At 41.0% G+C, this 27,925-nt stretch overlaps 1 protein-coding gene across 8 annotated transcripts in view; it reads right to left on the bottom strand.

Moving 5' to 3' along the window:
• The window catches only part of DOCK4 (dedicator of cytokinesis 4), a 410,170-nt gene that overhangs the window by 31,503 nt on the left and 350,742 nt on the right, over window positions 1–27,925 (bottom strand). For 6 of the 8 annotated variants that reach the window (XM_049093429.1, XM_049093431.1, XM_049093430.1 and 3 more), the window contains exons 32-39: window positions 27,706–27,791; window positions 22,959–22,985; window positions 22,719–22,814; window positions 21,782–21,842; window positions 17,518–17,611; window positions 8,554–8,702; window positions 6,707–6,793; window positions 4,822–4,926 (exon numbers count right to left, since the gene is read on the bottom strand). In XM_049093429.1, coding sequence (XP_048949386.1) covers window positions 4,822–4,926; window positions 6,707–6,793; window positions 8,554–8,702; window positions 17,518–17,611; window positions 21,782–21,842; window positions 22,719–22,814; window positions 22,959–22,985; window positions 27,706–27,791 — 705 coding nt within the window. The remainder of the gene's footprint in view (window positions 1–4,821; window positions 4,927–6,706; window positions 6,794–8,553; window positions 8,703–17,517; window positions 17,612–21,781; window positions 21,843–22,718; window positions 22,815–22,958; window positions 22,986–27,705; window positions 27,792–27,925) is intronic. The other 2 variants (XM_049093428.1, XM_049093427.1) reach the window with 1 other exon arrangement.

Below are 27,925 nucleotides of genomic sequence, written 5' to 3' on the forward strand. Positions count from 1 at the left end.
CACTCTTAGTGTCAGTGTGTCGGGGACAAAGAGGCATCTGATTCTCAGAGCACCAAGATTCAAAACAAGGCAATTGTGTTCCCCCTGAGCGCTAACGAGCACGTGGTAAAGTTTTTTTTGTTTTGTTTGTTTTTTTTTTTAATAAGCTAGGTATCAGAGTTTAGGGGATACATTCTCAATATGGAAAAAAAGAAGTAAATGCAATCTTCAAAAATGCATTTTGCTGCATCCTTTGCAACGGCCACAGAGATCAGCCTCAACTCCGGATCCCGGCGTGGAAAAAAGAAAGGCTGCGCCTGTTTGTGTTCCTGCTCTCAGCACGGCTGGCACAGGAAGCTTCTCTGCCATCACCAACTCAGCACGGCTTCCTGTAGCCAAGGGTCTTATTTACGGGCCCAAACTGAGATTTAGGATTTTTAGGGACTTGCCAAATGGTGGACACATTTTTTTTCGTTGTTTTTTGTTTTGTTTTTTTTTTTTTTGTTTTTTTTTTGGTTTGTTTGTTCTGTTTTACAAGATGTACGAGTATTCTGTGGCCTGGGACTGTCTCTCATTCCGGAAAAATGAAGGTTATCCTTGAAGTAGGCCCGAGAGCTGGGAAGGTGGGCAGGGGTTTCTGGAAAGCCCCAGCACTGGTCAGGTTAGGTAAGAGGGAACTCTGCCACTTTGATGGTTATCAAGTTCACTGTGGACAAGTCACTGACACTCTGCACATAACTTATTTAACCTACTAAGAGGTAGCTGGCTCCCGCGTGGCACCCACTGTAGAGCTGGGACCGAGGCTCAGTATCCCCACGCACTCTGTCCGCCTGCACCGCATTCGAGCTCAGGGGTGGGACCAAGGCCTGAGCTCGGGCTCTGCTGAACGCGGCCAGTACATCCAGGAAAAAACTCCTACTTGCTACCGAGACCACGAAAGGTGGTGTTGTGGGTGACATGCCCTGAAGATCTTTTCAGAGAAAGAGGGAGACGTTCGAGGTCTGGGAGAGCTTGCTAAGGCCCAATGTTCTCAGCATTTCTCTGCTTGATGAGGTTTCTCTGTTGTACAAAACTGCCCTAAGAAGAAATCAGAGCCACCACCGGACGACTTCGAAACCCTGAGCAGGGCGGGGGGCTCAGGGCTGCGGCTGAGAAAAGGCAGCGGCAGGCAGAGGAGACAGCCGGGCCTGGGCTCCGGAAACCGGGCACGATCCTTTGGTGACACAGGCTAAGACAGACTACGTAGATGTCAGGCCCCCCAGACGATCCCGTGTTTAATATTTTCTAGGTAAAAGAAGGTATACCTTCTGATGCTATGTGCTTTTTACTCAAAAGATAATAAACTTGCTTGATAAGACTATATATATATACATATATATATTCCTGCATATTACAGAAGTCCTAAAATAAATATCTGAGTGCTCTAATAACTGCAATCTTGTGTATTACAGCAGTTTGTAAACTCAGGGGTTATTCTAAGCATATAATCAGTCAAAAGTGTTAAGGCATTCTGAAATAAAAATGAATTTGGAGTCTGGTATTGGAGTTGTCAAGAAATAAAAAGGAGGGCAGCCCGGGTGGCTCAGCGGTTTAGTGCCACCTTCAGCCCAGGGTGTGATCCTGGAGACCGGGATCGAGTCCCATGTCAGGCTCCCTGCATGGAGCCTGCTTCTCCCTCTGCCTGTGTCTCTGCCCCTCTCTTTATATCTCTCATGAATAAATAAATAAAATCTTAAAAAAAAAAAAAGAGAGAAAGAAAAGGGAGTTAAGCATTGCCCCCATCAATCCATTTTTTTCATCACAGCTTTGAGATATAGTTCACATTCCACAAAATACACCCTATTGAAGGTTTTTAGTATATCAACTATCACCACGGTCAAATGCGAGAACATTTTCGTTACCCTGAAGAGAAACTCGTACCCTCTAACAGTCACTCCGTTTCCCTTCCCATCCCCCCAGCCTCTGGCGACCACTCCTCTACTTTCTGTTTCTATGGATTTGCCTCTTCTGACATTTCATATACATGGAATCATATAACATGTGGTCTTTTGTGACTGGCTTTTTCAATTAACATGATATGCTTAAAGTTCACCCACTGTGTAGCATATTTCAGTACTTGATTCCTTTCCTACTGCTAAATATTCCACTGTGTGGATATACCATATGTTGATGTTGTTTATCCATTCACCAGTTGATGGATATTTGGGCTGCTTCCACTTTTTGGCAATAGTGAATAATGCTGCTATGAACATTTGCGTATAGGTCTTTGTGTAGACATATGTTTTCAATTCTCTTGAGTATATACCTAGGAATGGAACTGCTGGGTCACATTTGTTAATACTTAAAATTTTTTTTATTATCTTTTTCTTTTGAAAAGGAAATATATATCTATGGATTAAAGAAAAATCCCAAACAGTACAGGGCATACAATGAAAAGTAAATCTCTCTCCCATCCTTGACCTTGTTCATTCTTCCCCAATAAATCAGTCCTCAGAGGTATTCTGTGCCTAAAGAAATTGTCAATAAAGAAGCCATTTTTCATGAGGGTAAAAAAAAAAAAAAATCTACTTAGATCATACACTTATATAAATGTATTAATTTATTGCAGCTTGAAAAATTATCTTGAAATTGATCAATAAGGGAATTTTTAATGTTGATATTTGCTTGTTTTTAAATTGAAGGACTAGAATCTGATTTCCTAAAAAGAGGTCCAGCCCTGTGATTCTGAAGGGTGCGGTGCCCCTTAGAAACCAATAGAGGGTGACCCTTCACTTTCACTTTGAAGAAAATGCTATTTATATCTAGGAAAGCTGTTTTGAAAAGACTAATAACATAGGTTGATTTATTCTAATTGACTTTTTTTAGAAGATTTTATTTATTTATTCATGAGAGACAAAGAGAGAGGCAGAGACATAGGCAGAGAGAGAGGCAGGCTCCCTGTGAGAAACTCGATGCAGAACTTGATCCCAGGACCCCAGGATCATGACCTGAATCAAAGGCAGATAGATGCTCAACCACTGAGCCATCCAGGCATCCCTCTAATTGATTTTCTAACAAATTTTTTTTTTATTAGCCAATTCTGTTTTCTAATTTGCTAAGTTCCCTTTAAAATTGTGGCTCCTAAATTTCTGATTTTAAAAAAACTTTACACTTCTATCACGGTTTCATTTATTAGATAAGCATCTAGAGTAGTTTATAGTGTACTTGCAGCTGAATTCAGAATTTGAGCAGGGCCACAATATGACTTTTGTGGGCTCCTTCCTCTATAAAAAAGCATTAAAAATCATACTGAGAGACTGATTTGGCATAGGGACAAATGAATACACGATAATCTAGTGTATCAGATACAATTTAATATATATTATAACATTTTCTTCAACAAAAAAACCTCACTTTTTTCTTCTGATCTTTAAAAGAAATTAAAATGCTTTGGTAGGTAATATTATGATTTGTAAACATTATACCCACTATATGTAATAGATTGATTAGTCCTGAGTATGATGTGGAAGAAAAAGTAATCTTTTGCTTTGCTTCATTTTGAGCCAAGAGAGGAAGGGCATCTGCTGCACCAGAGTTATGTCTGTACCCTCCTGTGGGGTCTCCAGCCCTCTCTCTGTGTGCTAGATTGTTTCTCTTCTACTCACTACCTGGATCCTGGCCATGCATTCTTGGTGGGGGTTGCTGATGACAGTCTGGGCCTAGTACGTCCACTTTCAAAATTTAGTCTTCAAAGTCAGCAAGTGTTCTAAACCTGTCTCTATTTTTGATCCAGAATCAAGCTTTCCTCTGTCCTTAGGTCCACCTGCAGAATCAGCTTTGTGATCATGTCACACACCATGACCATCATGCAGTTAGTTAGTTATTTATTTATTATTATTTATTTATTTATTTATTTATTTATTTATTTATTTAAATATTTTATTTATTCACAAGAGACACATCTTACTTATACTAATATAAAAACAAGTAATGAAGGAGAAGTATCTGGAGTAATTTAAAAATTGAGCGAATTCATGACAAACTTTAAATCTCAGCATACAAATACTTCAGTATCTGTGTCGCTCTGCATCTTGCTTTAACTGCCAGCACAATACGAATAAATATAGGATGGGGATCCTTGAAGGAGAAGGGAGAGGAGAAAGATTGGACTTCATTGTTTGTTTAATAATCATCAACTTATCATCAACTTTTAGAATGAAAGTTTTATACGTATTTCCTTATTTATATATTTATATATGAAGTTTATCTCTATACGTATATGCTAAATATAGACGTAGATTCCAAAATATCCAAACGTCATAGGCAAAAATTCATTTTAGTCTTACATAGAGCAAACACTCAAATGACAGGTTGATTGAAATGACCATATGCTTTGATGCCATGTAGACATTACATAAAATCTCCTTGCTGGGTTAACAGGGAATCTGCAGGGGATCCCTGGGTGCCTCAGCAGTTTAGCGTCGCATTTGGTCCAGAGTGTGATCCTGGAGTCCCGGGATCAAGTCCCACGTCAGGCCCCCTTCATGGAGCCTGCTTCTCTCTCTGCCTGTGTCTCTGCCTCTCTCTCTCTCTCTCTCTTTCTCTGTGTCTCTATGAATAGATAAAATCTTTAAAAAAGAAAAAAAAAGAAATTTAGGAAGAAAATCAAATAATTGTTTGATACCTTGGGAAATTATTCAAAACAAGGTATTCTAGATTTAATATAGTGTCTGCAAACCAAAAAGTTAAATCTTATGACGTTATTGTCCTAAAAGGACAATAATGTCATTAGCATCTTCGTTTTCTTGACTGGGATATCTATACTGAAGGTATAACAACAAGTTAAATAGTGCATTAACTTACTCTTAAGAAAAATGGAAATTTCTTCCCATAAAATCCAACTCTGAAGAACTCTGGTTCAAGGCGTTGCTGGTCCATGATTTTATCATACAAAGAGGCTTCCATCATCTGGAAAGCAAAGGAGATGTTCCAATAATTTTATCTCACCCTTCAGCTCTCCCTATTTATGGAAGAGGATATTTCTTTTCTATAAACAAGAACTTCATTGTAGTTTCCAGTTTGCAGAAAAGAAGGTTTCACTCCCTTTCTATGCTTTAAGGTGGGGATCAGCAAACCGGTTCTGTAAATGGCCAGAGAACAAAAAGTCTAGGCTTTGCAGGCCATTTGGTCCATGTCACTACTACTCAGTCCTGTGATGTTCCACAGGCTCCGTTTGTTGACCCTGTATTTAAAGGAACAATTTTACCACATGTTCTCACCAGAGAAAATAATTTCTATTCACAAAGTCTCTCAAAAAGATATTTTCTTCACAATTAAATAAAAATCAACAAAAATGAAAAGAAAAGGAAAGAATGATTAGAGGCTGGATCTTTCTGGAAGATTCTAGTGCCAAAGGTACCACACCTGTGGATCTGGTTCTCCTTGGTCACAGTAATTCAGGACATTTGGAGGGTGCAACCTTGCACAGGGATAAACCAAACCAAAGGAGACCCATAGTGCAAAGTGCTGTCTGGGCTGAAAGCCCTTAAGTGTGTCTCTGACAATGTTGGCATTATGAAGCACATAAAGCTTATGGTTTTCCATTCATGGTATTATCATCCCCAGGGTTTATAGAGAAAGACTAATATTGCACTTGAAAACTTCTCCCCCTCCCCCTGCCCCTAGTAACAGCACCCCAAAGAGCAGTTGGCGTGAAGTGTAATGCTCTGGGTTTATAAAAATCCGAGTGACTATGGTACCCAAGGGCTCTCCCGGGTAAACACTGTAACCTCACTTCTGTCACGGGGACAGTATGCCAAGAGATGCACAGCAACGTTTTTATATAAAACTGCAGGGCCTGCCAGGGCCAGCATGATGGACTGAAGTTAAAACAAGGTTTTTTCTCTTTGGTTTTCATGTTAGGAGAAACATCGATGAACCACTGGCATGAAATACTACGCCAGCAGTACAGGACCAGTTCCCGCAGGCTGGATGAGTTACTTGTGGGGTATGGGATTTTACGAGCTGTTAAGGGTTGACGATATCATCTCTTAAACTGCTACCTCAGAATTAAAAGGCAACATCATAATCTTCTTCCTACTTCAGAAACCCTGCAGAGCTTAAGTGTTATGAGATGACACAAAATGCTCATGGCTCTGAAGAGTAAGGACTCAGGGTGCAAGAGGGGCCCATTTGAACCTAAAAAGAAAAGAAGGGACAAAACATTTGGTTCAGGGATACAGAATATTGAACTCCTTGAGCTCATGAGTACTAAGACCTTGGTTCAGGGTTAGCAAATAAAACATATTGCTGAAGCTAAAGGGATGACACTGACAGAATTTAGCCCCGAAATAGTTCCAAATGGGTCAGCACGCCATGTCTACTGTTTTGCGGTGCAGATTACGAAACTAAGAATGGTATGTTGTTGCAGAGCTCTGCGTACAGGTGAGAAGCTCTTCAAACAGTGGGGAGATTTTTCTTCAATAAACCAAAAGAATTAATCGTGATTAGATTGTGTATTCCAGAGGTGATGTTTAGAAGAGATCCAAGGCTCACTTTTGCGTACTAACTAAAAGCATTTGCTATTTGTATAAATAGCTGAGCATGCTTCAGAGGCAAGACTTCTCTTTCAAAAGCCTTCTGCAAGACAGGTCGAGATGATCACAAAGTTAGTTTTTATGGAACGATACGGGAAAGTGAGTGAAAAAAGGATGCCTGAGGCTGATTAGCATGCACCCGGGTGCCTTACCCTCATCTTGCTCAGGTTTCTATAGTCGTAATAACTCTCGTACTGCTCTGCAATCTTCCGGCACAAGATGATACCGTTCTCCCAACACTGTGGACAAATGAATGATATAAATGCTTACGATCCCACATCTACTTATTTCCACCCAGAGGTCAGAGTGGGACTGCTTTCAGATCATCAAGCCTTATTTCTTCATCTTTATAATCTACCTTTAATAGTGTCACTGCCACTTTAAGCTTGATCACAGCATGCAATCAGCATGTAAATTATTAAAAATCTTTAGGAAGCGAGAAAATATAATCCACTACAACAGGCATTAACATATGGTGCGGAAGCATTTTCTGGTGTCATTTCAGAATCATCATCTTGAAATAACTACAGTTCCACAATGGCCAAGTACATGAATAAATAGGCCCTCGGTGCTAAGGAGGGAATTACCACTGACCCCTAAGGCCCAATTATCCACAGCTGGCATGCTGGATGCCTTGCTTGGCTCAATTGCACTTGTAAATTGTGAGGATCTAACCCAGCTGGTTGCTATCAGCAGAAATGCAAAAATTCTTTCGTCTAGCCCAAGTGTCAGCAAACTTTTTCTACAAAAGGCCAGACAGTAAATAACTCAGGCTTTGTGGCCATACAGTCTATGTCACAGCTACTCAACTCAGCCATTAAGGCACAAAAGCAGCCACAATGAATAAACTTGTCTGTGTTAAAAAAAAAAAAAAAAAAAAAAAAAAAACTTGTCTGTGTTGCAATAAAACTATCAACTAGGGACACCAAAATGTGAATTTCATGAAATTTTCATCTGTCAGATATTCTTTTTCTTGTGGTATCTTTCAAACACTCAAAAATATAAAAGCAATTCTTGGAATGTGGGTGATACAGAAATGGATGGTGAGCCAGCTGATCCAAGGGCCATGGTTTGTAACCTCCAATCTAGCAAAAAACTTTTGGAAGGGCCAAGGTAAGCAGATAGAGATTTAATGACAATTTATCCTAAAGATGGAAACTTTACCAATGGAGGATACAAAGGCATTTCCTTACTATTAATGTTAAAAATGATATGTCAGTGTATTTAGATAAATAATAAAGGAGAATCGCAAAGAGGCAATTCCCTTGCATCAAATTATGCAATTATGTTTTGTAAAAGAACGACAGCCACTGTTTGTATTTTAGTCTCCTGTTTAACCTTGGCATTTGAGGAGCTATATTTAAATCTAAGACAGGTATCATCAAAGCAGCCAAATGTCCAATCAAATAAACAACTGTGGTTGGATTCATAAGTTTTCCTAAAGGGCACTGCAAGCTCTTGAAGAGGGAGATGGGTGGGGAGCAGGTGAAGTAATGGGCTGAATGGCATCATTAGTTCAGTGAGGTTTTTCCATACCCCATGGCATCTCTTAAGTATATGATGGGATGCCATAATATTCTTTAAACAAAGTGAGTTTCATTTATTTTGCCTTACAAAGAAAGTGGAATGGGGCAAAACACATGCCGATTTGGGGAGGTGGGTGAGGGTGGTAATGATTTTCCAGAAAATAAAATACCTGGTGTTAAAACCTCTGGACCAGTGTTTTTCAAATATGGCCCCAAGTTTGCACACACTGGAATTTCCTGAAGCCCTTGTTAAAGTCACAAAATCCCCTGCTTATGCCAGACAGACCTAATCAGAGTGTCTAGAGGTGAGACCTGGGAATTTTAACAGACTCTTAGGTGTTTTCAATGCACATTAAAACCTGAGGGTGCCTGGCTTGAGGAGGTGGGCATCAAAAAACTAAATGAAAGGACACATGCCACCCATACAACCACCTTGAACGAGGCCATGGAGGGGGCGGGGTAGGGCTACATACTTTGCCTCGGTCAAAATTCTGGATGATGGCAAGGTGTAGGTGCTCCTTTCGCTGCCATTCGGTTTGCATGGGGTAGGTCAGGAACTCCCGGAGGGGCCGATCGGACCATTCCAGCAGCTCATCGTACAACAGGAGAGTATATGCAGCCTCTGAAAGTTGAGTGGGAAGGCTGTGATCAAGACAGGATCCCAGGGACACCTGGGTGGCTCAGTGGTTGAGCATCTGCCTTTGGCTCGGGGCATGATCCCGGAGTTGAGGGATCGAGTCCCAGATTGGGCTCCCTGCATGGAGCCTGCTTCTCCCTCTGCCTGTTTCTCTGTCTCTGTCTCTGTCTCTCTCTCTCTCTGTGTCTCTCATGAATAAATAAATAAAATCTTGAAAAAAAAAAAAAAAAAAAAAGACAGGATCCCAAACAGCATCCCCTCAAACGGGGCTGGTTTGGGACGAATTGAAAAAAAAATTTGTTGAATTTCATGATAACGAAGAAAAAATGTTCAGAATATATGCAAGAGCAGACTGATGAGTGATGACTTCCCCCCCTGGAAGATGGAACTGTATATTTTATATTTTGGCTCCCTATATTAATTCTCTCCCTTACTTCTCTTTCTTGCTTTCTCTTCCCATCCCTCTTCCTTGCTTCTACAATGCTGCTGGGGTAATAAAAATGTTTAAGGATATATTGTTGGAGCTTGTTCAAAGAAATAGGGCAACATGCCTTTGATTGCTGGGGAAGTGCACTGGTAAATCCCTTGGGGTAAGACTATGGGCATCTTCCAAAGGACATACTAGGAAACGAAAAATGGTAATTAAATTCTTCTTGATAATAAAAGGCTGAAAAGTTTGAAAATGGTGTTCTGGGGCAGGGTTAGGAGATCGAGGCAGAATTTGGGAGGTGCAAAGAAGACAGAGGAGCTAAAGGTAGAGAAGAAAAAGAAAAAAATCTAGTAACAGGAGGAACTAGAAAGGGCAAAAGTGTTGGTAAGAAGTGTGTGTGTATATGTGTAAAGAGAGAGACAGGGATATAGAGGGAGGACTGTTGTGTGGTATGATGCTAAGTTGGCCCCACAAATCTCAGTAATGACGTGGTTGGGATTTCTTGGGAAAACATGTAAAGGGGTGATATTCTGTATACACACATGGAAATGGTGATCTGTAGGCCTAAGCACGGTTGGCAGGTAGTGCACTTAACAGAATACTTGCCATTCTGCAGGTCTCTCCCTGAATCTGGCCAAACAGATCAACAGGAACCAGAGTTCCATTGTCACTGATGAAGACTATGATTATTTTTTTTCCTTTAATATTGTGACAGCCAAGTCGTTTATTAAATTGAATAGACAAACCCTTATGCTATTAATCCATTACCATCCCTATATGTCTCTTAAATGACGTAATGGTTGGCGTCTGGGTGGTGCAGTCGGTTGGTTTCAGCTTGGGTCATGATCTCAGGGTCATGAGATTGAGTCCCATGTTGGGCTCTGTGCTTGTCAGAGTCTGCTTGAGATTCTCTCTCCTTCTCCCTCTGCCCCTCCCGCTCAAGCTCTCTCTCTCTCTCTCTCAAATAAATAAACCTTAAAAAAAAAATGTAATGGTAGCTTTGAACATAATACCAATAAATGGTCACACTTAATCTTCACTTATTTGCCTTAAGAGTAGCTACACATAAGGCTCTAAAGTAGCATGCTAAGTCCTACATGATTTGACCATCTCAGCATATAAAATGTAGCTGTAATAAGAAAGGTCTGTGTCCCTATCACTTTTTTCTTGCCTCTTCTGCACAGAAGTCCTGTGAAGCACAGGCTCTGGCTTTTCTTCTTCTTAATTACCTTTGGTGAGCTTAGTCTCCGGGCTTCAATAACTGCAAAAGCTTTCATAACCCACCAGTGGTCTCTTATTCCCCTCTGTTCAGTTTGCACACTGTTACCAGTATGATCTTTCAACCGCCAAGGATCATGTCGCTCCCCTGAATCAGGGTGATTCTCAGTAGCTCACAATAAATGTAGGCTTCCTAACGTGACAGAGAAGGCTGGCCGTGAACTGGTCCCTACCAACCTCTCTGCTCACATTTCCCTTTATCCCTCCACCCAGTACAGGTAAGGAGGAGCTCACCACGGTTTCTCCTAAGAAGCCTCCAGCCTCCATGGTTGGGGCCCCTGGATCCCATCATCGGCTTTTGCTGAATGAAACAAGATGTATCCTGACCTGGAAGCAGCTGTTGCAAGAAAGCTTCCCCAAGGGATGGAGGTACCTTCTGCTTTAATGGGCACTAGCCACAGCTTTCTTGTGGAAGCTGAATGTGACATGGACAGAGAAGAGTATTGGCTAAGGGCTGTTGGTTACTTGGTGGATGCAGAAACAGAGCCGAATCGCCACAACATAGGTTGCCATGGAAGGCTGCTTTTGACAGGACAAGAATGATGATAATAATGACTGTCAGTTCTGCACTGTATCTGAATAGCTTTCTAGTTTTCGGTGAGACATCCTGAGATGATTTCCTGATCTCTAATTCCCCACATATCCTTATAATAAATGCCAAGCATCTAAGAAAGCTCTGTGTGTGTCTTTGTTCCTCTGTCTATACACTTTGCTCCTGCCACGTGAATAATCCATAGTTCCCTTCATTTACCACATGGGCTGACACCTGCAACCCCTCACAGACTGTTCCTTCAAACTCTTGCTGAATAACTCCTTTTTCTCTTAATACACAGCACAGGAATGATCACTTTTATCTCTCAAATTTCTTGTGTGTCTCCCCCAGGCCTGCGAATTCACAAAATATTCTTGCGATTAATTATTTCATAGAGAAAAGGATGAGAAAGACTAAGTTGAAGCGTTCAGCTGCCCACAGGGAGTGAATGGAAGGGCAATGAAAGTCCAGTTCACAGAGCCAGAAGGTAGAATGGTGGGGGAAGAGAAAATGGGAAGTTACTGTTTCATGGGTATAGTTTTGGTTTGTGCAGATGATAAAGTTCCGGAGGGAGAAAGGTGATGGTCGCACAATAGTGGGAATGTACTTCATGCCACTGACATGTGACCTTAAAAACAGGTCAGATGGTAAATTCCATGTTACATAAATTTTACAATAAAAAAAATTAAAAGTCGGGAGAGGGGCAACGAAGGGATTTTAGTCCCTAAAGTGCTTTCCAAATCATGCTTGCCCTGGGATGGTCCCAGGGCGTGATAGAAGATGGGTGTGCCCCTGAAGATAAGCAGGTATTGACAAGCCATCAGAAGCTGATGAGTGACTGAATGGGGACATGGAAAAGTGTGAAATTAGTGACACTTGTTTCAGAATCTGATTCAAGAAAATGATGTCTTTCTGGGGAAAATGGTATGTGCAATGGAAGCGGTAGAAACTTTTCATGAGGGACACCTGGGTGGCTCAGCAGTTGAGCGCTCCTTCAGCCCATGGTGTGATCTTGGAGTCCCTGGATCAAGTCCCACATTGGGCTCCTTGCAGGGAGCCTGCTTCTTTCTCTATGTCTCTGCCTCTCTGTGTCTCTCATGAAGAAATAAATAAAATCTTAAAAAAAAAAAAAAAAACTTTTCATGAAATCAAACATATATCTGTTTGAGGCATGACCGACACAGGAGACTACTGAGGCTGATTTTAAACACATTAGCAAACTGTAGACGCCTTATGGCAATACATCGGATATTTTTTCTTCTGCATCTCAAGAAGACAATAGCATGTACTGAAGAGGGAAGAATGAATCATATCCAAAATTTCCAGCAATCATTGAAAAAGTATTTATAATTTTGAACAAAAGGCATCACCACATAATTAAATATGGACCCTCTCACTCCATCATCTTGACAAATATACAGTGAGGACACCAATATGCAACAAGGAAGAACACAGGAGAAGACTGGAGATAAATTAGGAATGAAGAGTACTGTCACGGAAGGCTGCAAAGGGTTAAAGCCATTTAAACAGGATCCTATAAAGATAGAGAAGTTTTCCCATTAATTTCTCTTTCTCCAAGGACACACAAAAATGAGGACAGAGGAGTGATGAATAAAATGCTGCATGGGAGGAGAACTTATTTCTTATGACTTTGAGGGACATAAAAACTGCAAGTTCAGTAAACAAATTAAAGGAAAACAACCCACCCATTGCTGAAATATAATCCAACAGATTTGGACTGTTTCAGAGAACCAAAATATGTCTATTACATAGCTGCAAGAGCTTGTCCTAAGTTCCCTCCCTCATTTCTTTTTTAATGACCTTTAAAATTAGTCCACAAGGTGGTTTCTACAGCTCTAATAACTAAGCTCACCATTTCTGTCAAAATTTGGCTACTAACTACTATGAAAATGGTCAGTGAAACTCCCAGACAACATACCTCCAAAATCTTAGTCTATTTAATCAAAACCATCAGCGCATCTGTGTGAAGAGATACTGGGGCTTCCTTAGTGACTCAGGAATTATCAATATTGAAGGAGAAAAATCTCTGCAGGTGTTAAAATTTAACCAAGTAAATTTATTGGTGATGCATTTATTTAAAAATCTCACACTGCTGGGGGATCCCTGGGTGGTGCAGCGGTTTGGCGCCTGCCTTTGGCCCAGGGCGCGATCCTGGAGACCCGGGATCGAATCCCACATCAGGCTCCCGGTGCATGGAGCCTGCTTCTCCCTCTGCCTATGTCTCTGCCTCTCTCTCTCTCTCTCTCATAAGTAAATAAAAATTAAAATAAAAAAATTAAAAATCTCACACTGCTGGGGCGCCTGGGTGGCTCAGTCGGTTATGTATATGACGCTTGGTTTTTGCTTAGGTCATGATCTCAGGGTCCTGAGATTGAGCCTCATGCCAGCTCTGCTCTGGGTGTCAGGCCTGGAGCTTCTCCCTCTCCCTCTGCCCACCACCCCCCCACGCACATGTGCTGTCTCTCAAAGACAAAAACAAATCTCACACGGCTAGGCACTAAAAGGAGAAGACTAAGAAGAAAAAATTACGTCTGTCTTCAAGGAATTCACTCTTTAACTAGAGATATCTCAAAAAAAAAAAAAAAAACCCTAGAGATATCTCTACCTACCTACCTACACACACCCCTTATATGACTATTAAATACAATTTGATAACTACTTTCATGAATCTGAAAAAATGCAATGGTTAAAGAGTGGGAATCATCAACTCAGGGCATGGGCGAGGGGTGGGGGGCATGAGGTTGCTGTGGGAAATAAAAGGAAGAGAAATCCAGAAAAAGATGGTAAAGACACACGCCCTGAAGGATGAAGACAAGGCACGTAGTCCAAGTGGTAAGATGAGGCTGCACAGATGGGCAGGTGTTGGTTTTATGATGATGGACTCTGAATAAAGAGTTTAAACTTTTTTCTTTTTTTGTAGAAGATACCAACTAAAAACAGTTCTATCTAGAGAAGGGGTTGGTGAAATTGTCGAAAGGGGCCAGACAATAAAAAAAACTGATAATTAAAATGATCATGATTTACAGTCTAGCTTGCAGGTGATGTGATTGTTGTTGTAGCTACTCAGTTCTGCCTTTTGTGGCACAAAAGCCGCCATAGACAATGTCTGCGGAAGTGAGTGTGGCTGAGTTCTAATAACACATTTTTTTAAAAAAGATTATTTATTTATTTGAGAGAGAAAGATAGAGAGCACATGCACACATACCTGAGAGTGAGCACAAGCATGGGGAGGGACAAAGGGAGAGGGAGAAGCAGACTCCCTGCTGAGATGGGAGCCCCATGTGGGGCTCGATCACAGGACCCTGAGGATCATGGTCTGAGACGAAGGCAGACAACCGACTGAGCCACCCAGGTGCCCCTCCAGTAACACTTCCTTTACAAGATCAGGTGGTTGGTCTGCAGGCTGCAGTCTCTGCCCCTCTGCTCTAGGGAAGAACTCTGGGGCTACTTAAGAAACAGTCCAGGCGTGAGACCACGAAGGCCGCACAGAGGCCTGTGGGGGGCAGGGAAGGGGGGAAACAAAGAAAGGGAAATATTTTTGAGAGATTGTTAGGAAGGGAAATGAATAGAACACGGTGAATGATTAGGTTGCAGGAGGCTCAGAGATACCGAGGTCTCCACACTGAGTCAATGGAGATGCTGTTAATTGATACAGTGACACAGTAGCTGGAGGCAATATTTAAATTCTGGCCACACAAGCACCATTTCTGAAAGGATTGCTTTCTTTTAAAGCTGGAGGAAGGGCCACAATTCAGGAGTTCCTGGGAAGAACAGTGTGGCAGCAGACTCAGATTTATAGTTCCTACATCGAGCTAAAGCATTGTTTTCTGGTTACAATGTAGGGAGCATCTCATATCCTATCTTTCCCACTGATTGTAACTAAAAACCCTAGGCAGAAAATATAAGGCAACTCTTGGAGGATTCTGAAAAGTAAAAAAAAAGAAGGTAGGAAGAGTAAGAAAAACAATACTCAAAGAATGACCATAAAATAGTGAGTTCTCGGGGAGCCTGGGTGGCTCAGTGGTTGAGCATCTGCCTTTGGCTTGGCACGGGGTCCTGGGATGGAGTCCCGTGTCAGGCTCCCCACAGGAAGTCTGCTTCTCCCTCTGCCTATGTCTTTGCCTCTTTCTCTGTGTCTCTCATGAATAAATAAATAAAATCTTAAAAAAAAAAAAAAAAGTAGTGACTTCTCGGTTTTTATTTTTTTGCCTTTCCCATCTCCTGGCTTAGCCTTCCTGGTCTCCTGGAACTACAAATGGAAATGGACAGAAAAGGCTCCAAGGAAAGCTCCTCTGGTGAGAGGAACTTCCTGGGCTGGGTGGAGTACTTTTGACCCTTCCAGCCTCTTCTGGGTCCCAGGAACACAGAGCAAACTTGTGGGGGCGGGGGGGACAGTGCGAACAATCACAATGGCAGCAGAGGCGTCCACGGGCTTTTCTTCTGTTCAGTGATTGGCTCCCAGGAAGACCAGCTGTATAGAGTGCATCATAATGTGTGTGTGTGTGTTTGGGGAGGGGGGGGAGATCAAGCCTTGGCTTTGACCAATTTGGCTTTGATTAAGCTAGAGTGCTAGGTAAAGGAGCCCTTGGGAGATAGGAAAAATGAGGAAGATCACAGAGAGGAGGCACATAGAGAAAGCAATTTTTAAATTTGGTGTGCGATGTCATTCAAACATCTCATTCATTTTGGTTTTGGCATTTGCTGATTTCTTTTCCTTTTTTTATTTAAAGATTTAATTTATTTATTCATGAGACACACAGAGAGAGAGGCAGAGTATAGGTAGAGGGAAAAGCAGGCTTCCTGCAGGGAGCCAAATATGGGACTCGATCCCAGGATCCCAGGATCACAACCTGAGCCCAAGGCAGACGCTCAACGGCTGAGCCATCCAGGGGCCCCGAAAGTGAACGCTCTTAAATAGAAAGATATAAGCTCCCTGCAAAGAAAAGGAAGCTACAAAAAAACCCACAAAACAACAACAACAAACCAAACAAACAAAAAACCAAAAGTGGAAAGGAAATTTTACAACTGAGTAATAAAGTAACAAAAATTAAAATTTCACTGGAAGGTCTCAGTAGCTGAATGGAAATGGCAGAGAAGAGACAGTGGATTTGCAAATGGATCAGCAGAAATTATCCTATTTGAACAAGAAAGAAAGAAGAAACATTGGGGAAAAAATTAATAAAGCCTCAAGAACTTATGGAACAATACCAAAAGGCCTAACATTCATGTCATCAGAGTCCCAAAAGACAAGGACTGGTACAGAAAACACATTTGAGGAAATAATGCCTGAAAACTTCCCAGATCTGGTGAAGGAAATAAGTCTGTAAATTCAAGAGACACCATGACCTAAACAGGATAATCTTAAAGAAAGCCCATGCCCATGTACATCATAACAAACTGCTGGAAACCAAAGATAAAGGCTTAAAAGCAACCAGAGAAACTTAGACATTAAACATAGGGACACAATTTAGATGATGCTGATGTCTTACTGGAAACCATGGAGGCCAGAAGACAGCAGAACAACATTTTTCAAGTACTCAAACAAAAGAACTATCCACCTAGAATTCAATATCCAGCAAATGTATCCTTCAGGGATAAAGGCAAAATGAAGACATTCTCAGATGAAGCAAAACAAAGAGAATTCTTCACTACTAGATCTAGTTTTTTTGTTTTGTTTTTAAAGATTTTATTTATTTATTTGAGAAAGAGAGGGGGGGGAGGGAGGGAGAGAGAATCCAAAGTAGGCTCTGCACTGAGCACAGAGCCCATCACAGGGCTGGAACTCACAATTTTGAGATCATGACCTGACTGGAGACCAAGAGTCAGCTGCCGAACTGACTGAGCCACCCAGGTGCCCCTCACCACTAGATCTACTTTATTTTTTTTTTAATTTTTATTTATTTATGATAGTCACAGAGAGAGAGAGAGAGAGAGAGAGAGAGAGAGAGGCAGAGACAAAGGCAGAGGGAGAAGCAGGCTCCATGCACCGGGAGCCCGACGTGGGATTCGATCCCGGGTCTCCAGGATCGCGCCCTGGGCCAAAGGCAGGCGCCAAACCGCTGCGCCACCCAGGGATCCCTAGATCTACTTTAAAAGAAATATGAAGACAAGTTCTTTAGGTTGAATAAAAATGGTAACAAAGAGGAGCTGAGAACTTTCCTGAATGAAGAAAGAGCAATACAAACAGTAATATGGGGTTTTCAATGCATGCACATGTAATACATAGGACAATGACAACATAGCATTTAATTTGAAGTGCTACAATACCAACTGTAAGTGGACTCTGAAAAGTTAGATATGTATTTGGTAATTGCAAAAGCAACCTCTCAAAAAACAATGCCAAGTGGTATAGTGACAAAGCCAATACATTAAAATGGAGTATTCAGAAACATAGATCCAAGCAAAAATTTCAGTTTGGAAGTACAAATGCAATGCTTGAGGCCTCAGCTCTAAATGTAAAAACCCAGGGAGTGACATGTCTAATAAACCAGTGTCCAGCCCACTCTCCCCAGCCTGAGCCAAAAGACAGAAAGAATTACCTGTAAAGTTTTGGGCTTTGAGATGCAGATCATAGAGTTTGTGGATGTAGCGTATGTACATCTCTTCCTTGTTCAGTTCAGTTTTATAGAAGTTCTGTAAAAAAAGAATACAGGTATGGACCGTTTCTCAACAGTCAGGCCTGCAAACAGCTGCCTTTTACTCTGTAGAAGTTCCATGTCTGGAACCACGAGAATGGATGCATTCCTCCATATAAGTGTCTTTTTTTTCTTTTTTTTTTTAATAAATGTCTTTTTAAAAATTAAGTAAAGAGACCCAGTGATATACTTTTAATGCAATACTGTCTGTGTTAAACATTACCTAGCAACTACTGGATAAGTTGGTAATGCTTGGATAGTGTCACTACCAGTGACTCACATTTCTTTTGTACACTATTTGTTAGTTTTTACTGCCTATTCAACTAAAAATATTAAAAATATGTAACACATTACTCTGCTTATTAAGCCTGACTACTGATAGTCAAAGGATAGCTTAATTTCAAGTTTCAAACATATTTTGCTCTAAAGAAAAAAAAGTTTCTAAAATCTATGGGTAAGGATAAATAAAAATAAGGTAAAAGCATTTTTTTCTTCCTCTGAAGAATCCTGTAAAAGAGGGTAAATGAAAATGCTCTTTACTGGTAAGGCACTATTCTGAGTTTCTTGTGTTGGAGTTTCAGTTTTTCCAGCCAAGGGATTATTAACAAGAGATTTCAAACTATTTATAGAGGGGCATGCTTACTGAAAATATTTTTGTTTATTTAAAGAAAAAAATATCTGGATCTTATTAAACTTCTCTAAAATGTTTTGAGAACATTCAACTCAACTCTGACCTACCTGGACACATTACATTGGCTTTTTAAAGGCGTAAGCTATACACACCCACATGTACTCCTTCACCACATTGTACAAAGTACCTCAGCCCTCACTGAACTTAGTAAACATAGAACAAAAATGTACATGACGTTAGGTTCTGGCAAAAAAGCAAGATGCCATGAGGTTCTAAATGGGGCATTTTTTGTTAGCAGATCATTGTACAATATGAAATCCCTGCTCAAGTCATCCAAACTACTATCACTGTTGTTGACTGATCTAGCCAGTATGGGGAAGAAAGGAAAATGAGTGGTGATATGGGAATAAATCTGTTGACCTCAAGGAGTGACAGGTTTTCTTTAAGGGAGAAAGACCAGGAATTCTAAAAATCTTTGAAACTGATTAGCTAGACAGGGCTCTGGTGATGAACCAAACTAGCCAACGTGGCTGCTTAAATTGTTCTTGGCTTCAAGCCTGAGGACTTTCTGTCAAATGTACTTTCTGTCCACTACCTAATAGGTGTCTATTCTTCAATATGAGAACTCTTATAACCTTGAGGCACTGACATTTAGTTAAATGCATTGTAAGAGTTTTTTTCTTCCAATTTATACCATTATCCTCCCTCTTTTCTTCTTATCACCTATAGATCTTGGCATTCTTTAAATATCTAAGCAAATAGTGCTAGTCACATCTCTCTTATTATAACCAAAATCATTTTAATTAGCAAGAATTGTTGTACCGTAAACACGAGTCTAACAACCCCCCAGCAGGCTTTTTATATTATTAAGGGATGATTTGCTCTAATAGCTTTCTGGTAAGAAGCAGAAAGCTTTTTTTTTTATAGAAAATAAGTGATCACTTTGTAAATGAATGATTCTCCTTGAAAAAAAAAAAAAAAAAAAAAAAAGAAGAAGAAGAGGAAAAATTTCTCCAGTCAGCAGATGAGAACTCTTCACATATGTCTGGCAAAACTTGTGACACAAAGAACAAAACAATAATTACATTTCCTAGTATTAGTCATGTCAAACATTATGCATTTTTTACCGATTTAACACTAGTTTAACTTCAATCTTGTGAAGGATGCCAGAGCTCTCCTGAAGACTATCTGGAAGTGGTCTTTCCAAAGAGTTAAGAAAAATCTCTAAGAGGAAGTGAGTAGCTGAAGAGAACCATATTACTACCAGAAAATATCAAGAACTTTCCATATGGACTAGAAGCTAAAAAGATTAGCTTCAAAGTTATGTATCTGGCACTTGGATAATAAGCCTTCTTGTGCTAGTTTGAAATTAGAACAGCTCTCACAATGTTAACATTTTCTGTGAAGATTGTTCTTAGTGCAAAGCCAACAGGATAAATTCTTTGTGTCAAGTGAATCCTGCTGGGGCTACTGATTTTTATTAGGTGTCTGGCTTATTCCTGCTGGGGGACTACACACATTTTGGGCAGAACATTCATTCCTTCATCCGAGGAAATGATCTCTTTGGTTACACCAACTGAGGAAGTGAGCCTAGAGTCTTGCACGTACCTGTTTACCTGCACACAGAAAGCACTGTGGGAGAAGATGGAGACAAGAGAAGACGATTGTTCTGGAAAAAGGTAAAGGTTGTCCTTTGAGGTTATTTCTAAGACTTTGTGGCAGGCACTGGGAAAAGCTGGGGTTAAGGAGACAGATTAAGAAAACAGAGTTTACAGAGCACTTTGGCTCTTCTTCCCAACACTGATACAGAGGCAGCTCGGGCTGAGGATCTCGAATGTGGTAGAAGGCTGGCAAGGGCAGGCAGGACACTGGGGAAACACACACAGGAGACTTAAAAGTGGTAATGACTACGCTCAAGGTTAGAAATGAAAGCCCAGGGCAGCCCGGGTGGCTCAGCGGTTTAGCGCCGCCTTCAGCCCAGGGGCTGATCCTGGAGACCCGGGATTGAGTCCCACGTCGGGCTCCCTGCATGGAGCCTGCTTCTCCCTCTGCCTGTGTCTCGGCCTTTCTCTCTTTCCTCTCTGTGTTTCTCATGAATAAGATCTTAAAAAAAAAAAAAAAAGAAAAGAAAAGAAATGAGAGCCCAGGGAGGAGGTGAGTGGGCTGGCCTCGTGAGTCTGGCCTGGTGGCCTGATGTCACTGTTGGGTCTGATGACAAAAATGATGGAAGAAAGCGCATAAGATGTGGCCTGAGAGAGGACTCTGGGGCACAGTTTTTAGTGACCAGTATTGGAGGTGGAGATGTGGTGCCTGAATTCGAAATGAGGAACAAGCAGCAGGTGTGGTTAAGAAGGACACGGGCACGTACCCGGAGGGGAGCACGGCTTAGTGAGAAGGCAAGTGAGGGACACTGGTAAGGAGAAAGCAGAAGTCCTGTGCTTTGAAGAGGGGCTCTGAGGGGAATAAACAAGACGGGCTGAAAAGACTAAAGCCAGTGAGCTGGGATCAGAGAGAATGAGAGGGGGGCAAAGGACACTTCTAGGGTGCCGGCCAAGAGAGAAGAGGGGGGCATGCGAGCGATCCCAACAACCACGGTCAAGATAAGACTGTCTGTACAGGCACTTAGAATAGCTGGTGAGGTTGCATCTCTTCTGCAACATAAGTACTCACAAATTTAGAACTGGAAGCAGTCACATAGTCTGTATTTCAAATCTGACTAAGGGAAATCATCAAAAGCATCAGTACACCCTATATTAAAAAATATATATACAAAACAAGAATGTCTCTATGGATGGTTATTCTTTAGCTCTTTGGTGGGAAGTGAATCCTATCAACCATCCTATTTGATAATTAGTCATGAGACATTTCAATACAGTTCAGTTTTCCAGGAAAATTCTGGTGCAGCCTGTTTTCCTGACATCATTTTTAATTTTACTCTTAAAAAAAAAAAAAAAGTCCTGTTTAGGTGATCGATTATATGGTTATCTAAGTTATAATGCAAAACTTAACCATAGTGGTATCAGACACTTAGTTTGCCAACAAACTAGAGAGCGAAAATTAATGCGTTAAGCAGAAACTGTCATTTGTTCACAAAAGAAGAGATGACGAGTATTCATTAAAATGTAGACTGACTATAAGAAGAGGGACAGAAAAAAAAAAGAGGAGGGACAGAAAGAAAGAAACTGTCTGCACAGAGGTAAAAAGATCTCTACCCGGGGACCCTGTGCCTTTTCCTAGGAAAGCCACCAAAGACTCGGGGATGGTGAAGCAGTGCCACAGGAGAACAGGGGGCATCACTCTGATCTCACGGAGCCTCGGGGGATGCAGTGGGTGCATTCTACAGTGTTCGCAGCTGAGAGTTTTCTGGGATTTAATTCAACCTGAAGCTTCTTTTGAAAACACTTTTAAGCTCTTCTAAGAAACATCCAGATAAAAAAAAAAAAAAACACATTGTAAACTAAAAACAAGCAAAACAGTATTTCTGTGAAAAATCAAACATTAGGCTAAAAGGAAGAAAAGGGGAATATGTTTACTAACCAGAAGGCTAACTGTGCAGCCAATCTTTTTGCCATCTACCTCTCCCATTTTCATGCAGTCCCTAAAAACAAAAAGCAATCGTCAGAACTCAGAACTCCCTTCCTAGGGACAGCTTCTTCATTTTAAGGCAGGGGTGGGGAGGTGGGGAAGTACTGTTAGAGACCGAGGCAATTTGCAAGTAGTAGAGACAGAGGCTCTGGGGACCAGAGGAGCTGCCCCAGGCTATATGATCTCAGGTGAGACATTCCTGAGCACCCGTTTCTGGGGCGCACTTCACTTGCATGTGGACTGCGCTCCCTGTCAATAGATGGGGGGGGGGGGTCCCTCTGGGAGAAGGAAGAGTGAAGATGTGTTCTTATACACCTTCTTCCAGAGGGGTGAGACATAGCTGGAGGCCTGGCCATCAACAATGAGAAGGAGGGATTCATTCTTAAAAGAAAAACACCACCCATTTAAATGGGATGAACTGCTTTAACAGTTGAGATAACTTAAAAATTAAAAAAGAAAAAATCCCATCTATGAAAGGTAACGGTGGTGCGCGCCACACAGCACCCCCTTTCATAAGAAAGCAGCATGACTGTACAATTTTCTGTCACAATGTCCTCACCTTAAAACCCACACGGATCGACTGGTTCTACTGGCTGAGTCTAAACACCAAAAAGGATTCCTTTACTACTGGGACTCTGAGAACCTTCTCAACTCACTCTAAGACTTTGAAAGAACCGTCAACCAAAACAAAGAGAGAAAAAGGGGGGAAAAATCAACAAAAAACTCAAAACCAGCCAGTTACAAGTGCATTATCCTACTGCACAAGGTTCTGCGATCTGATTATCAATCCTTTGCGTGATTAACTCCAGCGGAAAGTTGACTGCGTTTGAACTTTGGGATTTTCTAGCTGGAGCACATCACACCTGGGAGATGGGGGGACTCTGCTTACCTGTAATCTAACAACCTCTCCATCAGACGAGTTACGGTGGCGATTAATGAAACGCCACTTTCCCTCCATGTTTCCCGCTCAATTTTCTTTAGTAGACTGGAAAAGAAAGAACCCAGGGCATTTTCAACATTTATTTTTATCAGTCACCATGACAACCATTTTACTTTCATCAGTACCTTAAATGCCTTAGCAACCACTGCAACATCTCACAAGTAGCACGATTTGCAAACAATGTCTTACCTAGGATAGGGACCAAATAGTGGAATTCTAATCCAGGAAGCATTGACAAAGCAAATTGATGTTCAGATTATCCAAGTCATAAAATACGAACACATGCATATGATCATTTTTTACAAAATATACAAGCACCCCCATGGCTCCAAGACATTTCCCCCTGGCTTCTCTCTTACACTCACAGAGGCTGGAGCCTACCCACAGCAAATAACACCACGAAAAGCAACAACAGGAGTACCTCGAAGTTTACTTTGAAATAAGATCTTGCTTTTATTCGCAGAAAAATGTTTTCCTACCTCTCGGTGGAATGCATCTTCATCCAGGCAATTTTACTGCAATGCAAGTGCTAGAGGAAAATCCTTGTACAGACGGTATGACGTTTGGCGTTCTTCCCTTCCCTTCACATTTGCCCACTCAATACATATTGTACTATCTGTGCACTCACTCAACAGTTTCATTCATTTTGTCATTAATCACGGGGGATTGTCTATGTGGCTGTTACAGCAGATTGATGACGAGTACCGAACCACATCTCTCCTCCTACATCTCCCCTAATCTTAAGCCCCTTGGAGCAGAGGCACTTCGTAAACACAAAATCACAACAATCAGGATAATTAGGATCTGTTTGACTTTCACTCCTGCCTCTTGGCAAATTAAGATTGCGGTTGGCAAAGCCTTTAGGGACTGAACTTTCTCCGAAAGATAAAAGTAAGAGCACAGGCATGGCACTGGGAGGATCCTTCCCTGCCCCTCCGCATTTAATGATCTTTTCTGTTTAAAATCTTGCGTCCCTTTCATCTCGGTCTCGGGGAATAGCGGAGAGAGAAAGCATTTCTCAAGACTACAATCTAAGTCAATCATATATTGTGCTTAAAGGAAAAATAAACATTAAAGAAAAAAGCCATTCTGCCAAAGCTAGCTAGCTTCCTTCTTTCCTTCCTTTCTTTCCTGTGGCTCTGCTGTCTCTCAGTTTCCCTCCCCACTTCTTGCTGTTGCCATTCCAATGTCCTGTGTCTTGTTTCCTCATCTGTTGCCCAAGCATCTCTGATCATTCCTTTCCTGGTTTCTTCTGACTTGCTTCCATGGATTAAGTGGGAGGAGAAAGGGAGCAGGGGAGGGAGAAGTATAGGAAGCGATGGGGCCTGCCCTGGCTAATCATTCCCCAGGGAAGGCCCCTTAGTTTGTTTAAATGTGTTTTCTTTAAAAAACAAAACAAAACAAAAAAACAAACAAACCTCTGAACAGCACCTGTTTCAAGCTTAAATGCCAAACTGGTATTGAACCAAGTACTCAAATGCAAATCTGCCTGCCAAAGCAATGCAGGATGATGGAGAAATTTCCCCAAGTGACAGCCCACACCTCATATACTTTACGGGCTGAAAAACAAAGAACTCAAGTTAAGTAATGATTCTAAAAATATATGGAGACTTCCTTTGTGGGCATGAATTTCATTAATTTGCACAGCTCCTGATGCAGTAAGAAATCAGAGCTAGAGAAGCCCTCCTGTAAGAAGGGGCACAGCTGTGCAGAGCCTCCTTAACCTCGACTAATCTCAGACCCTAAGAACAGGTCCAGAACCCAAGTCATCTGCTTTCACAGCCAGCCTGCTCTTTCTGTCAGGAAGCTTGTTCTCCCCATTTAACTGAGAAGGGGAGCCTATCAGCAAGAAGAGAAGAGTCTTTCTAGAGATAACTTTGGTGAGACGGGGTATTTTTTTATTTGGTCTATAATCATGCCCATGGGCCCAGGCTGAGGACACAGGGAATGCATCCAGTAACAGTGAAGGGTGATTTCTGATTGCCAAGTTGATAGGCAATGGGCTTCTGTAACATGGGAGAGAGGGATACATACACCACAGTTCTGTAGGATGACATAATGCTCAACGGGCTCTTACGCTGTGAAAGAATATTAACAGGGGGAGGTAGGATCTGACCTAAGTTGGCTTCTCTCTACGCCATCGTGCCATGGCCTTGAGGCCATCACTCCTACATGAAACACTCGTGTCTGTCCATGCTCTTCTTAATCCAAAGACAAGAGTTAGACATATGTATTGCATAGCCAATGCTGGTCTCCAAACTAAAATTAAATGTGTGATCACCAAAGAAAGAGCTTCGAGGGACGCCTGGGTGGCTCAGCAGTTCAGTGTCTGCTTTTGGCCCAAGGCGTGATCCTGGAGACCCGGGACCGAGTCCCGCATCGGGCTCCTTATGAGGAGCCTGCTTCTCCCTCTGCCTGTGTCTCTATATCTCTCTGTGTCTCTCATGAATAAATAAAATCTTTAAAAAATTTTAAAAAAATAGCTTTGCAATAACTTGGAGTCTTATTTAATTACTTAGAGCAACACACGAGAAAGAAATGAGAGGGATGGTATCTCTTTCAGCAAGTGCCCTACTGTGTGCTCTGACAGCACAGTCACTGCAATGTCCCCTGTCCCAGAAGAAAAATTCATCCCTGACACAGGGAGGTGCTTGATAAATAAAACCAAATAAGTAAATCACGTAGAGTCAGGGGAGGCAGGATTTAATTCTGGTACTCTATTCGGGAGATATCACTCTGGTGTCTATGATCTACAATTTCAGCATTATCAAAAATAATAAATCCTGACTCAACTTATCTCCAAAAGATGTTTTCTGGGTCCCTGAAGATAATAGGGGGGGGGGGGGGAGGTGAGTGAGCTCTTAGGAAGGAAACTACTGCACACATTTCAGGTCTCCTTCTAAGGAGACTACTTGGGCAATTGCTACATGTTCAGGAAGCAGGGAGCTCCTTTCAGCTTCTGAACAAATGTGAAGAAGTTTTAGATATGAATTACAGAGAACAAATGAGAATCTGTACCATAATGGCATTTGTTCCTAATTCATAATGTGTGCGGTGACTCACTGTGCCTATACTAATTCATGGTGACTTCTATTGCCAAAGAAGCATTTCATTGTTTCCTGAAATATAGTTAGATTTTCACTTTCTTTTCTGAGCCCAGGTAGTAATGATATTTAATTATCACTTTAGGTTTTGTTTAATCCCAATATGCTGATGAGAAAAGCATGAAAGAAAAATATTTATAGTAACATTTCTAATAATATGCTAAAAATCACAAAAGAAAAATAATCTTCATTGAATGAAATCAGGCACCTTAAAACAGTCTTAACTATAGAGGCTTAATACATTAATTATTGGTTTGATTCTAATGTCAAGGTACATCTTCTATTTCAAAGCCCCATTTATACACAAGCAATCCAAATTGCAAGCTATAGGCTTTTATTAAAGCAGATAAGAGGCACTATAAAATGATGTATTTATTAATCTTGTGAGTTTATTATAAATAATTAATCACAAATCTCAAGAGATTCATTTCACTGAGTGCTTGCTCATTTTATTTCTTTGTTCCAACCAAGGACTGGTAACTGAAATGAGAGCAGTTTTCAAAGGCAATTTATTACACTGGATGAGGTTTTAATCAGAGTTCTTGCTAAACTCCAGCTGTCATGAAACGCCGGCGCTTTGTACACTAGAATGAACAAGGGCTTGGTGAATAATTACTAAAAGTTCCAGTTTAATTACAGTATCAGAAGAAAATGGTTTTGTTCAGGATTCAGTACAAAGAATGTATTTTATCATCACCCACCACCATCCTAAGAAATCTGTATACCCTTTCTTGACTTTTCCTTTGAATATAAATTTCTTAAAGGGTTCAGGGATGATTCTGAATTAGGCAACTTGAAATCTATCAATCACTAATAATACTTCCTAAACCTGGATACTAATGTATCTACTTTTTAAAATTAATAATCATAACACGAAGTATACAACTTTGCTTTTGGCTTATCAATCCTAAAGCATTAATAGTTTTACATGACACTTAGGCATAAATACATGGAAAGGTACATTCTGTAATAGAAAAATATATTGCTGAATGATTTTTGTATTTCTGAAAGACTTGCAAACATTTTCCAAGCATCATAAGCTAGTCTTGCCTTCAAAAAGAAACACACTTAATATCCTAGAACTGAAAATGGTTAAGATCCACAGAAAACCATAGAGAAAACAAGTGTTAGACTTTAAATCCTAAAGTACTAAAACATTCTTACATGTCCTCACTGGCCATCTCACACAGTGCATGAAAATTTGGTATAAGCAATTCACCCTGGACTGTGATCACCTTCTATTGATAAGGACAACCTCAAAGCTCCCTCCCAGCACCCTGTTGTCATTCTGTCCTCCATCTAAATCCAAATCACAGAAACTACTAAAAATGACTTGCTTCTGTGATATTCTAATAAGAAACAGGTAGACAGTAAATGATAATGCTGAGTGAGCAATCAGTATTGATGAATCAAATCAAGCGCTGAAAAACAGATGCCAGCTAGGTTAGTTTCCCCACCAACAAATCAGCCAAGGACATCTTGCCTTGGAAAGCATTGCACACGAACATGATAATCACACCACTCCTCTCCACTCTTAACCCTACTTAAAATCATGATCTTGCAGCCCCGGTTTTAATTCTTTGGGTTGAAAAGAGAGAGGTTTGTTACATAACACAAGTGACCTGACCTAATCAGAGATTAAAATAAGGAGACGTGTCTAATCATCAACATAAAAAGATCCATTCGCCAGAGTTAGGCAATTATCTTTTATTTCACACTACACAAAGACAAAGCACTCCTGTGAGACCCAGGCTGTCTTTGCAGCTCTCAGTCGCTTAGCACTGACACCAAATCCTCTGAATGGAACTGACTTACATACACATGCTACTCACATACTGTTGAAGAGCTCGCGGTATGTTTCATCACCTTTGCCTTCCGACATCAGGCTATCCAGTTTGTCAATGAGCTTGGCTTCCACCTGAAATATACCCAAATGTTACTCCCTTTCTTCCCCTTTACAAGTGGGATCTCTAGGCAAACCGAAACGCATTTATATCTGCAAGGGGAAAAAAAAAACCCACAGTGAATTTTATGAAAGCAACATTATCATAA

The sequence above is a fragment of the Canis lupus genome, chromosome 14, assembly GCF_003254725.2.
Source record: "Canis lupus dingo isolate Sandy chromosome 14, ASM325472v2, whole genome shotgun sequence".
Classification (NCBI taxonomy): Eukaryota; Metazoa; Chordata; class Mammalia; order Carnivora; family Canidae; genus Canis; species Canis lupus.